Here is a 14,319-nt window from a genome sequence, read left to right on the forward strand (position 1 = left end):
ATTTCTCTGGAGCCCACAACTCGATTTGGCACATTTTAAAATTTATTTATTTAACAATTTATATTCTGCCTACAACTAAGTAAAAATCTGTTGTATCTTTTTACTGGCTTTTCCCTTATGCCAAATTTCATTTCATTTGTTAAGCTTTTGGAGAGTGCTTAGCCCCCAGGCATTTTTGACCCCTTTCTTTAACGTCCATTCTAGCCCAGTCCAGAGCTTGTGGGTTATGTCTATCAACTAGCAGATGAAGACAGAATAAGAGTTGTGAGCTCTCAAGAACACTGTGCAGCTTTAGGTCCTCAGTATTTTTCTGCCTCCAGCAGATGGTGACAGTCTGCGCATTCAGCTTCTGAGCTGTTCTGATGCTTCTGAACCATTTGAACTCTTATCAGTTGAACAGGTTGTGTTTTCCTTAAGGATTTGAGCTCCATTAAAAAAAAAAAAAATTGGAGCAGGAGAGTTACTCAGAGGAGTCTGAGGTTTACCATCCTCCTCTCTCCCTCCCCCAACGTAGCCTGGTTCTTCTTTTCTATGGAGGCTCCACTACTCACTTAAAAAAAAAAATACATTAGTACATTAGTGTTGCCATACTAGGACAGACCAAAGGTCCATTGAGTTCAGTATCCTGTTTCCAACTGTGTCCAATCCAGGTTACAAGTACCTGGCAAGGTCCCAAAACAGTTCAATACATTTTTTGCTGCTTATTTTAGAAATAAGTAGTGGATTTTCCCAAAGACCATCTTAATAATGGCTTATGCACTTTTCTTTTAGAAAGTTATCCAAACCTTTTTTAAACCTCGCTATGCTAACTGCTCTTACCACATTCTCTGGCAACGAATTCCAGAGTTTAATTACACGTTGAGTGAAGAAATATCTTCTCCGATTCGTTTTAAATTTACTACTTGGTATCTTCATTGCATGCCCCCTAGTCCTAGTGTTTTTGGAAAGAGTAAACAAGCAATTCACGACTACCTGTTCCAATCACTTGTTATTTTATAGACCTCTTTCATATCTCCCCTCAGGCGTATTTTCTCCAAGCTGAAGAGCCCTAGCCGCTATAGCTTTTCCTTATAGGGAGGTTGTCCCATCCCCTTTAATCTCCTTTATCATTTTTGTTGCCCTTCTCTGTACCTTTCTAATTCCACTATATCTTTTTTTGAAATGTGGTTTATGAGAATTGAACACAATATTTGAGGTGTGATCTTGATACAAAAGCATTATAACGTCCTCATTTTTGTTTTCCATTCCTTTCCTAATAATTCCTAACATTCTAGAGGGTTTCAACGATGACGCCTAGATCCCTTTCTTGGTTGATGACTCCTAATGTGGAACCTTGCCTTACATAGCTATAGTTTGGGTTCGTCTTTCCCACATGCATCACTTTGCACTTGCTCACATTAAATGTCACCTGCCATTTGGATGCCCAGTTTTGTAAGGTCCTCTTGTAGTTTTTCTATCACGGTGAAGAAACTGCGTTTGTGGTTTTTCTCTTCGCTCCTGGTCTGGAAGAGCTTGTTTTTTTGGTTTCTTTCAGGTTTTTTTTTTTTTGCCTGTTTTTCATTGTGCCTGTTCTCAGGTTTCAGTGCTGTTCATTCCCGTACTCTTTTAGTTTCTTTTTTCTCCAGTTTAGGTTTCCTTTATTTTTCCATGTCTTGGGTTGCGTTTAGGTCTTGACTTCAGCTGGGTTCTTCCCTTGTCTTTTATTTTCTGGTGCTTTGCACCTTTTCTCAGGCACCATCATGTCTTTTGATTTGGCTACAGAAGTTTTTCGTTCATGTCCACTAAAGTTTCCAGCGGCTTCAAGCGCTGTACCCGGAGCAATTGGACCATTTCTGGTTAAGACACTCATTCTTGGTGTCTTTAGTGTTTACCATAGCTCTGTTAACTGTGTCCTCTGTCTTCGAATGAAAAATAGGACTCGGGTGACTCAACGCAAGAAGATTTTTGGAGCTAGGTTCCAGTCCTCAACATCGGCATCAAGGTCTGCAGAGTTGGCATCGACTTCAAAGACTGCACTGGCATCGGGAGTATCGGTCCACATGGCTGCTTCAAGAGCCATGGACACTGGGAGCAGTAGTGCATTGAGTGGTTCTCCACCTGACGCCGACTGCTAGATAGGGCCCCCGAGACTGGACAGTGTCAGACCCAACACTGAGGCGTCGTGAGGATTCAACGTCATCCTTGTCAGCGCCAAGGAGTCCTGATGCCGAGCTCTAAGCGAAGGCCAAGCAGCATCACTATCAGTCGTCCTCGATGCATGGTGCCTGGAGCTCCGGGGCATTGAGGGATTTGGCACTTGAAGCATCGGCACCAGGATGATCCTTCCCCTCTATTCAGGAGGTGCCAATGCATCTGTCCCCTAGCAGTCAAGACCCAACTCCTGTCTCAGCCCTATCAGTTCTGCAGCCTGTCTCAGAGCTGGCACCTCAGATTTTCCTGGTGTCGGCCCTCGATGAGCGTATTCAGGCCTTTCTCCCTGTGGGCCTTGCTCTCTGAGCTGCTGAATGGCCTTTTGCAACGGTGTGCATCAGCATCGGGGGTGCTTGTGTCTACCCTGCCTCCCATTATGGTTTTGCTTGGCCTTCAGTCTGTGGTGTGGCCTCGGTGTCGACTGCCACCCAAGCCAGTACCCTCTCGGCTTCGTTGGACGAAGCTTCACCGGAGTCAAAGCAGGAGCCATCTCCTCGACACCCCTCTTGGGATCATGGCTTCTCTAATTTTAGACCGGTTCGGTATCAGCCATTCCATGAGGAGCTGATGTCTGACACAGATGAGGAATGCTCATGGGAGTCAAGAGAAGGAACCAAGGTATTTTTCAGAGGATAAGTCCTATGGCATCCCCTCTGAACCCTCCCCTCCGCTTTAAAGGAGAAAGTCTCCTCTGGAAAGCCTTTAGTTCCCCTCCTTTGTAAAATGGTTGAGGCTATTCCATTTTGTTTGGAAGTGGAGGACGAGCCCAGGGCTAAGTTGCTCAAGGTCCTGGACTATGAGTCGCCTCTTATGGAGTCTGTGACTGTCCCTTTCCATGAGGTTCTCAAGGAAGTCCTTGATAGAAACTGGAAGTCCCCTCTGTTGGTCCCTTTCCTGCCCAAGAAGATTGACACAGTGTATCGGATCCACAGCACACCTGGTTTTTATAGGCCCTAGTTGCCTCACAATTCCATGGTGTGGAATCTGCTCTCAAGAGAGGCAGGAATTCTAGAGACTATGCCTTGGTACCCCCAGGCAGAGAAGCTAGGACTTTGGACTCTTTTGAGAGGAAGATGCTCCAGGCCTCAATGCTCATGTCCCTTGTACAATCTTACCAACTCTTTGTGAGTGTGTACTTGCTGGACTTAGCGGACTCTTTCCCACCAGAGCAGGCCGAGTCGGTACGCCGGTTGGCCAATCAGTAGAAGGCAATGTCGTAAGTTCTTGGTCAGGGGCGTGAAGACAACTTTGACATGGCATCTAGGATCTCTGCTCAGAGTATAGCAATGTGCAGACTCTCATAGCTACGTATTTCTGACTTGGAACGGTCGGTTCAGCAGAGGTTGGTGGATCCCCATGCCTGGAGGATAACATTTTTGGAGAGAAGGTTGAGGATGTCACTGACCAAATCAAAAAGCACACTGATAACTTCTCTTCTCTCTCCCACCAGGAGCCTTCTGCTTCAACCTCCTCATCTAGGAGGGGTGCCTACTGCTCACAGAGGCGTAGGTACGCCACCTCCTTTTACCAGCCTGCTCAGGCTCAACCCCAGTGTTCTCGTCAACACCGTGCACCTAAGGCCCCTGATGCTCCCCAGTCAAAGCAAGGGACGAGCTTTTGACTGGCTCCAGTAGAGCATAGCCGCGGTCAGTGTCCGTACCGGACGACTTAACCACAGAGGGAGGCTGAAGTTTTTCATGGAAAGGTGGCCCCTTATAACCTCTGACAGGTGGGTTCTCCAAATAGTCCACCTCGGATACACCCCAAATTGGCATTGGAAACCGCAACATTGTCCACTGAGTGCTCATTACTTCAGTTCTCAGCAGGAGCAGATGCTTGCAGAGGAACTCTCTGCTCTTCTAAAGGCCCATGCAGTCAAGCCAGTTCCACCAGGGGATGAAGGGTAGGGATTCTATTCCAGGTACTTCCTCGTACAATAGAAGACAGGGGGGTTGCGTCCTATCCTAGACCTAAGGGCCCTGATTAAATTTAGTCAAAAGTTCAGGATGGTTTCCCTGGATACCCTCCTTCCCATGATTCAGGAACATGATTGGCTATGTCTCAACCCCCCCCCAAACCCACCTCCCCGCTCCCCCCGTTTTCTATTTCTGTTGATGGCTCTCTCATTCTCCCTGTCTCCTCAGCTCGAAACCTTGGGGTCATCTTTGACTCTTCTCTCTCCTTCTCTGCTCATATCCAGCAGATTGCCAAGACCTGTCGTTTCTTTTTTTACAACATCCGTAAAATCCGCCCCTTTCTTTCCGAGCACTCTACCAAAACCCTCATCCACACCCTTGTCACCTCTCGTTTAGACTACTGCAATCTGCTTCTTGCTGGCCTCCCACTTAGTCACCTCTCCCCCCTCCAGTCGGTTCAAAACTCTGCTGCCCGTCTCGTCTTCCGCCAGGGTTGCTTTACTCATACTACCCCTCTCCTCAAGACCCTTCACTGGCTCCCTATCCGTTTTCGCATCCTGTTCAAACTTCTTCTACTAACCTATAAATGTACTCACTCTGCTGCTCCCCAGTATCTCTCCACACTCGTCCTTCCCTACACCCCTTCCCGTGCACTCCGCACCATGGATAAATCCTTCTTATCTGTTCCCTTCTCCACTACTGCCAACTCCAGACTTCGCGCCTTCTGTCTCGCTGCACCCTACACCTGGAATAAACTTCCTGAGCCCCTACATCTTGCCCCATCCTTGGCCACCTTTAAATCTAGACTGAAAGCCCACCTCTTTAACATTGCTTTTGACTCGTAACCACTCGCCTCCACCTACCCTCCTCTCCTCCTTCCTGTACACTTTAATTGATTTGATTACTTTATTTTTTTGTCTATTAGATTGTAAGCTCTTTGAGCAGGGACTGTCTTTCTTCTATGTTTGTGCAGCGCTGCGTACACCTTGTAGAGCTATAGAAATGCTAAATAGTAGTAGTAGTAGTACTATGTTCTCTAGACTTAAAGGATGCATATACACACATCCCGTTAAGTATCTTCAGTTTCACCACTTCCAGTACCGTGTGTTGTCTTTTAGCTTCGTGTCAACTCCCAGGGTATTCACCAAATGCCTTGCAGGGGGGTGCATGTGTTTCCTTACCTCGACAATTGGCTGGTGAAGAGCATGCCAGAGGACTATTTGGGTGCTCGGGCTATTAGGGTTTGTTTTAAACTACCCCAAGTCCCATCTTCACTCTTCCCTGCAATTGGAATTCATGGGAGCCCTGCTTGATAAGCAGAAGGTTCGAGCCTTTCTCCCAGGACTGACAGTTCACAGCTCGGCAGATGCTGAGACTCTAATGGACCCTATTACTATTACTACTACTACTACTACTAATCATTTCTATAGCGCTACTAGATGTACGCAGTGCTGTACATATTATATATGCATTTACTTTCTCTGTCCCTAATGTGCTCACAATCTAATCATAATCCAGTTCACCACATCAGCTCCTATCTTCAGCCTGTCAAGTTTATTCAAGAGCCTCCTGTGTGGAACCATGTCAAAAGCTTTGCTGAAATCTAAGTAGATTACGTCTATAGCACACCATGATTCAGTTCTCTGGTCACCCACTCAAAGAATTCAATGAGATTCGTTTGGCATGATTTCCCTTTGGTAAAACCATGTTGTCTAGGATCTTGCAACGTATTGGTATCCAGGAAATTCACTATCCTTTCCTTCAGCATCGCTTCCATTACTTTTCCAGTAACCGAAGTGAGACTTACCGGCCTGTAGTTTCCAGGTTCTTCCCTATCACCACTTTTGTGAAGAGGGACCACATCCGCTGTTCTCTAATCCCACGGAACCTCTCCCGTCTCCAAGGATTTATTAAATAAATCTTTAAGAGTACCCGCCAGAACCTCTGAGCTCCCTCAATATCCTGGGGTGGATCCCGTTTGGTCCCACGGCTTTGTCACCTTTAGGATTTTCAAGTTGTTCATACACACTCTCTTCCGTGAATGGTGCTATATCCACTCCATTCTCATATGTACTTTTGCCAATCAATCGTGGTCCTTCAGGATTTTCTTCTGTGAAAACAGAACAAAAGTATCTATTTAGCAAATTTGCTTTTTCTTCATCATTATCTACATAGCAGTTTGCAGCATCTTTCAGTCTCACAGTTCCCTTTTTAGTCTTTCTCCTTTCACTAATATACCTGAAGAAATTTTTGTCACCCCTCCTTACCTTTGTAGCCATTTGTTCTTCCGCTTGCGCTTTCGCCAGGCGTATCTCTCTCTTGTCTTCTTTCAGTTTCATCTGGTATTCCTCTCCGTGTTCCTCTTCTTGAATTTTTCTGTATTTCAGGAACGCCAACTCTTTAGCCTTTATTTTCTCAGCCACTTGCTTGGAGAACCATATCGGGTTCCTTTTTCTCTTGCTTTTATTTATTCTCCTTACATAAAGGTTTGTGGCCATATTTATAGCTTCTTTCAGCCTCGACCACTGTCCTTCCACCTCTCGTTCGTCCTCCCAGCCCATCAGCTCCTTCCTCAGGTATTCCCCCATTTTACTAAAGTCAGCACACTTGAAATCCAGGACTTTGAGTTTTGAGTGGTGGCCCTCCACTTCAGCTGTCATCAAACCAAACTGTTTGATGGTCACTGCTGCCCAGGTGGGCATCCGCTCGGACGTTTGACACAGTATCCCCATTTGTGAGCACCAGATCCAGCGTCGCTCCCTCCCTCGTGGGTTCCATCACCATTTGTCTGAGCAGAGCACTTTGGAAAACATCCATGATCTCTCTACTTCTTTCCAGTTCCGCAGATGGAACCTTACAGTCTACATCCGGCAGATTGAAATCTCCCAGCAACAGCACCTCTCTCTTCTTTCCCAACTTTTGAATATCTGCGATCAGATCTTTATCTAGTTCTTCCAATTGTGTCGGTCTGTAGACAACACCCACGTGGACAGAGGTTCTATAATCTCTTTTTAAGGTGATCCATATAGCTTCTTCCTTTTCCCAGGTCCCTGTCATTTCAGTCGCTGCAATATCATTTCTCACATACAGAGCTACTCCTCCACCTTTACGACCATCTCTATCCTTCCTAAATAGATTTATTTATTTATTTGTTACATTTGTATCCCACATTTTCCCACCTATTAGCAGGCTCAATGTGGCTTACTTAGTACCGTAAGGCGTTCGCCAGCTGGTAAAGAACAAATACAAAGTGGAGTTATGGTAGAATAAGGTTCATGTTTGCATCCAATTTAAGGGGACCATTGAGCCATGTCTCCGTGATTACAACAACGTCTAAGTCTGCCTCCATCATCAGGGCTTGAAGGTAATGAACTTTATTGCTTAGACTGCAAGCATTTGTGGTCATCGCTTTCCATCTACATTTCAGTGGAATTTTTACCTTCTGTTTAATTTCTTGTTTAGTCTCACTTCCTGCTGTGTTGGGTTGGTAAGAAGTGATTTGCAGAGATTGTTGTTTTCATTGGTTTCTTTTCTACTGACGCATCTTGTCTTTAGCTTTAGCTGGGGGTGACCACTTGAAGTGAGCTGCCCCCATATGTCACCCCGCCTTCTAGTTTAAATGCCTAGAAATATATTGTCTGAATTTCTCCCCAAGGATTTTTTTTCCTGCCACAGTGAGATGCAGCCCATCATTACAGTATAGTCTTTTGTTTTTCCACGTATTGCCCCATCCTTCTATGTACCTAAATCCTTCTTGGTGACACCAGGCTTTGAGCCAGCTATTGAAATTCTCAGGACCCTAGGCTGGCTAGTGCATGAGCAGATGATCGCAGGGAGCAAATTAAAGTGGTTAGTGCCATGAAAGAACTTGCCTTGCCCCCAAGGCCATCTCTGAACTACTCCCACAACCTTCTGGCATCTACCAGATATCTCCCTTGTGGGTAGTGGTAGAAAGGAGCAAACCTCAGTCACTCCTTTCCCAGCGGCAGCCTCAGCACACTAACAGTAGTTCCATAGTACTACATCTGGGGTCAGGCTATTTTTTCAGAGTGAGCCACTAGGTCAGAATTGACTGGGGATCATTCTTGGACTTCATTGGTAGGTGCTGTTGGGGAAGTGTCTTGCCATGCCTAGTCCATTGATGAGGGGGGGGGGGGTGTTCCTTTTTTTTTTTTTTTTTTTTTCTGTCACTAGCTTGACCCTGCCTTGGGGCCTACTATCTTTTTATATTTCTGTGACTGGGGACATGTAAGATTGCAGTAATGCAAAAAAAAAAAAAAATTGCTTGTGTTACTGAAACATCATGGGTTGGTGAATCCCTTGATGAATTTTCCCATGATAAAATAGAGCACTGATTTAATGGCTTATTGCAGCTTAGCAAATAAGGTCCTAAGTTTTGTACCTGAGGCAGTGGAGGGTTAAGTCAAGGAGGTTAGATAACAGGAGATGGGATGATGTCAAAAAGTTGAAGACAATTAGGTTGCTTTCCTTTCCTTCTCCACACAGCCATCATCCCCATTCACCCAAAACAAAGCAAGCAAATCTATGAGCTGTTCTATACACGTTGTTGTTCTTTTATTGTTGGTGGCATTTTTATTTGATCTTGCTTATATTTTTACATTGTGCAGCATACGGATGTACTCAGAGGAAGTATTGGTTTCATCTGTTACAGTAGTAATTAATTCTGAATTACTAGTGGGGCGGAGGAGTAGCCTAGTGGTTAGTGCAGCGGACTTTGATCCTGGGGAACTGGGTTCGATTCCCACGCAGCTCCCTGTGACTGTGGGCAAGTCACTTAACCCTCTATTCCACCAGGTACAAAATAAGTACCTGTATATATGTAAATCACTTTGAATGTAGTTGCAAAATTCCATAGAAAGGTGGTATATCAAGTCCCATTTCCCTAAATTGTAAATCATTGTGTCATTTGGAGGGGCTGGTTGTGGGGACTCCCTGTGTTAGTGCAGAGAAGTTTCACCTAGTAAAGGGCCCCAAAACACACATCATGTTATGAGAATCAGGTGCTTAACAATCAGACTTACTAATTTATGAGTACAATTAAAAACAAAACAAAACATAAATTAGATTGAAACCTTGGGAGCATTTAACATCTTTTTTTTCCCCTGTGCCTACAGAAGAAAAAGATAGCATGTGGGAACTTGTTCCTTTTCTTTTGTGGATTGCAGTGATACATTATAAAAATTCACTTGCCTTTATTACTACTAGTTCACAGAAAGGTATTGAATAATGAGGGATGGGCTTCCTTCATGCAGAAGTTCTGTCGAGTCTGTCTAAGGGGTCCTTTTACAAAGACGCGCTAGCATTTTTAGTGTGCTCTAAAAATAATCATTCGCTAAGTGCAAGAGATGGCTATATATTCCTATGGGTGCCTTTTAGTGTTTAGCGCACGCAAAAATGCTAGCATACCTTTGTAAAAGACCCCCTCAGTGTGCCAACATTTTCCAGTTCAGCACACTATTAGCCGCCAAGTTCATACAAAGTTAATTATGTTCAATGGAAAATAAATCTATTGGCTCAGGCTGCTTGCTATGTGTGAATATTCCATCACTGTTTCGTTATTGCTACCAAGTACATATTAAGAGCATTTGTTGAAACTTTGAATTTATCCAGTCCTTACATGTGCATATATTTGCTTTTTAAACCCAAAGGTGAATCCTAAGTGTGGTTGAACAATTAGGTATAAACTCTGTTGATTCGGACTTTACTTGTTTTGGACTGCTTTGGGTTCTGCTGATCTGTACATCTGCTGTCTGGAATTTTGGAATGTGTAAGGTGGAAATGAGAAAAAGTTATGGATCTACTCTGTACTAATAGTTTTTTACTTTTGCAATGTGTATATGGATGCGTGTTCTGGTATATGCATATGATATTTGAATAACTGTCTATACTTATGGCTATAATTTCTGAATATGTGGCATTTTTAAAGGACAGACTTTTAAATGCCCAGTTGGGTATATATGCTAATTTCAACTTTGCTAAATGTTTCAGACATATCTATCAACTTGCTTCCATGATATAACTGAATTCTATTATTCTGTCTCGCTGTATTTTCAAATGTAAGCCACATTGAAGCCGAGGTTGCTTGGGATAATGTGTAATATAAATGTAAAAAAAAAAAATCAAACAAAAAACCAATGTTGATCCTCCACCCTTTAAGACACTGCCTATCCAGCTGGATGGTGATGGCACAAGGAAAGAAAGTTTGGTCCAATGAAGACTAACTCAAAATAACCTGTTCCTTAGTTGGTCTCTAGTATTATAGTGAAAATGCGACCAAACCATGCCGCTGTGGTTATGTTTCACTAAGTTAAATTAACTGGTTTTCGTGAAAGGATGTATAACCTATGGATGCATGACTAAGAACAAAAATGTATACTTATATATTCAATATAACAATTCTTCATGTACAGCTAGAAAACAACCTTTAAGGGTGGTAGTGTTCACAATGAGCTCCTTTTATTATTGACCAGATAGAGATAGGAGTTTTCAGTTTTGGCACAGTATAAGTCATCACAAGAATAAAATATAAGAAAACCAATGGACTGCGTTAGGGGCTTATAGCTCATTTAGTTATGTTTAAACAAGAGATGTGCATGAAACAAAATATTTTTTATTTTGACGTATGAAACCACTTGTCCCTGAAACATGCCATTTGTGTATCTAAAATGTAAACTTCTACAAAACAGATGAAGATGTTATTCTATGTTCCCCAATGAAAGAGTTTAATTTTACTTCCATTTAATTTCAATATATTCCATCTTTATAACACCAGGCTTCCCAAGGCAGATTACAACAGTTCAGATGAACCCATCAGGAAACAGATATCCTCACTGAAATTTGGCCATCTGTACTGTGTAGAACAGTGTAGAAAAATGAGCACAAAATACAGAGTTTACAGCTGCTATTTCTACCAGCACAATTTTTAAGCTGTTTTAGTGATATTCAATTTTTATTTCATGGTATTTATATCTATGTATGGGAAGCTTTCAAATAAATTAAAAAGCTGTCAAATAAGTTAAAAACAAACAAAAAATATCGTTTGTCTCTATCTTTTAAGGCACTGCCTATCCAACTGGAACAGCGTTTGACATTTTATAGATGGACCACATATAAGCAGTCCCTTATTTCTAATAATCTTTAGCTATTGTTTTCAATAGCATTTTCTATTGTTTTGGGTGAGTGAAAATAGGGGCAAGCTCTGTCTGTTGCTGGCAAGGTCCATATACTGGCTTCGGCCCTTATAATGGGCTAGATAATCTCACCCTGTCTCCTGTTTTCATCTAACCACCTTGGGTTAAGTGGCTTGCTCAAGATCACAAGGAGTGGTGGTGGGAGAAGCTTAATTTGAACTCTGGATTTTCAGGTTTACAGCATAGATAAATGCGGGGGAATGCCCTTTTAAAAGCTAGCTTGGATGTGCATTAAGGTGAGGAAAATATAAATGAGTGAAAATCTTGATGGAAAATCCAAGGAAAACCAGAATTTAGTGGAAGATATATGTTGATAATTATAAAACTAGTTAACCAGCCTCTTTAGGTTTACTAATTAGTAGACCATGTGAAAGCACAAACCGAGACATATGGAAACCATAAGATGCATTTAGAATTAAATATGCATTTCACTGTGCTAGCCTTACAATTGTCCATGAATGTTATAGAAATTGTGACAGTTTGACTTGACTGCTCTTCATATTTCAGAGTATCCTCACAAATATGGGCCACAGGGAGGTTGTGCAGATCATTCAGTATTTGAAAGAATGAAGAAGTATCAGACGTCTGCTGTAGAGCAACCAGTAACACAGGTATGGGCTATAAATGTAAATAGTACCAATGCAAAGCAATTGAAATGAATTTGAAGCCGTCTTTTAAGCTGAAGGTATGTAATCTTTGTACATATCCAAATGATATAGGACTAACACTTTGCTATATCCAAATGATATAGGACTAACACTTTGCTGTGTCCTTAATCACTGAAAATTTAAGGTCAGGAAACTCAAATTCACATCCTCTGCCCAGTGGCGAAGGTAGACATTTGCTGCTGCAGTGACCCCTAGTAATTGGAATGGAGAGTAATTCTTGGAGGATAGTACTGTCAAGCCTCATTTCTGTCAAGTACTGTCAAGCAAGGACATAGGGCACCTAGCTGTGCCATCTGAGGTGGAATATGTACAAAAACAATAGGGAAATATGAGGAAAGAAACTGGTAAACTATAAAATTACATGTCACAGGCCAAGTGTAACTATCAAGCAATAGCTGCTGTTCAGGGACACTGTTCCTTTGTTGGGAGAAATAGAAGTATTTTCTACTCAAATTTCTTTCTAGTTTCTTCTTTCCCACCCTTAGAATTTCAAATAGTTTTATGTGTAAACTTTGTAAAATTATATTCATGTAATCCAATATGTACCTCTTTCAAAATAAAAAAAATTGACATAGCTGTTTTTTATGTAGCTCTATTATCTCAATAGCTGAACATTCTGAAAACCAAAATTGTTTGTAGCTTTCATGTGCTCTTGGATGATTTTTTTTTAACTTTTTTTTTTTTTCATTGTAGTTTTCTCTCTTCTGTTTTACTTTTCAATCATCCATTCATTCAGATTTAAGGAGGAAGTTATCAAGGTGCAGTAAAGGTCAGACTTCTACACCACTTTAATCTGCTGAGGGAGTAGTCAACCAGCTGTATCTTAGTACTGCAGGTTACTGACTGCAGTACAACTACTACTACTATTTAGCATTTCTATAGCGCTACAAGGCGTACGCAGCGCTGCACAAACATAGAAGAAAGACAGTCCCTGCTCAAAGAGCTTACAATCTAATAGACAAAAAAATAAAGTCATCAAATCAATTAAAGTGTACAGGAAGGAGGAGAGGAGGGTAGGTGGAGGCGAGTGGTTACAAGTGGTTACGAGTCAAAAGCAATGTTAAAGAGGTGGGCTTTCAGTCTAGATTTAAAGGTGGCCAAGGATGGGGCAAGACGTAGGGGCTCAGGAAGTTTATTCCAGGTGTAGGGTGCAGCGAGACAGAAGGCGCGAAGTCTGGAGTTGGCAGTAGTGGAGAAGGGAACAGATAAGAAGGATTAATCCTTGGAGCAGAGTGCACGGGAAGGGGTGTAGGGAAGGACGAGTGTGGAGAGATACTGGGGAGCAGCAGAGTGAGTACATTTATAGGTTAGTAGAAGAAGTTTGAACAGGATACGGAAATGGATAGGGAGCCAGTGAAGCGATTTGAGGAGAGGGGGTAATATGAGTAAAGCGACCCTGGCGGAAGACGAGACGGGCAGCAGTATTTTGAATCGACTGGAGAGGGGAGAGGTGACTAAGTGGGAGGCCAGCAAGAAGCAGATTGCAGTAGTCTAAACAAGAGGTGACAAGGGTGTGGATGAGGGTTTTGGTAGAGTGCTCGGAAAGAAAGGGCGGATTTTACGGATGTTGTAAAGAAAGAAACGACAGGTCTTGGCGATCTGCTGGATATGAGCAGAGAAGGAGAGAGAAGAGTCAAAGATGACCCCAAGATTTCGAGCTGAGGAGACAGGGAGAATGAGAGAGCCATCAACAGAAATAGAAAACGGGGGGGAGTGGGGAGGTGGGTTTGGGGGGAAAGATGAGAAGCTCGGTTTTGGTCATGTTTAATTTCAGGTGGCGTTGAGACATTCAGTCAGCAATGTCAGACAAGCACGCTGAAACTTTAGTTTGGATGCAAGGTGAGATATCAGGGGTAGAAAGGTAGATATGGGAGTCATCAGCATAGAGATGGTAGGTAAAGAGGAGGGGGACCAAGAACAGAACCCTGAGGTACGCCGACAGGCAGAGGGATAGAAGTAGAAGAGGATCCACCAGAGTGAACACTAAAGGTGCGGAGGGAGAGGTAGGAAGAGAACCAGGAAAGGACAGAGCCCTGGAATCCAAGTGAGGACAGGGTATCGAGAAGTATGCTGTGATCGACAGTGTCAAAAGCAGCGGAAAGATCAAGAAGAATGAGGATGGAATATTGACCTCTGGATTTAGCCAGTAATAGGTCATTGGAGACTTTAGTAAGCGCAGTTTTGGTTGAATGGAGAGGGCGAAAACCAGATTGTAGTGGGTCAAGAATAGCATGTGAGGAGAGAAAATCAAGGCAGCGGTGGTGAACAAGCACGCTCAAGTAATTTGGAGAGAAAAGGGAAGAGGGAGATGGGTCGGTAATTAGAGGGACAAGT

At 43.0% G+C, this 14,319-nt stretch overlaps 1 protein-coding gene across 1 annotated transcript in view; it reads left to right on the forward strand.

The window, feature by feature from the left end:
* ADAM10 (ADAM metallopeptidase domain 10) overlaps positions 1 to 14,319 on the forward strand; it is a 309,988-nt gene that overhangs the window by 181,346 nt on the left and 114,323 nt on the right. The window contains exon 5 of the mRNA XM_030188829.1: positions 11,825 to 11,928. Coding sequence (XP_030044689.1) covers positions 11,825 to 11,928 — 104 coding nt within the window. The remainder of the gene's footprint in view (positions 1 to 11,824; positions 11,929 to 14,319) is intronic.

The sequence above is a fragment of the Microcaecilia unicolor genome, chromosome 1 (genome assembly GCF_901765095.1).
Source record: "Microcaecilia unicolor chromosome 1, aMicUni1.1, whole genome shotgun sequence".
Taxonomy (NCBI): Eukaryota; Metazoa; Chordata; class Amphibia; order Gymnophiona; family Siphonopidae; genus Microcaecilia; species Microcaecilia unicolor.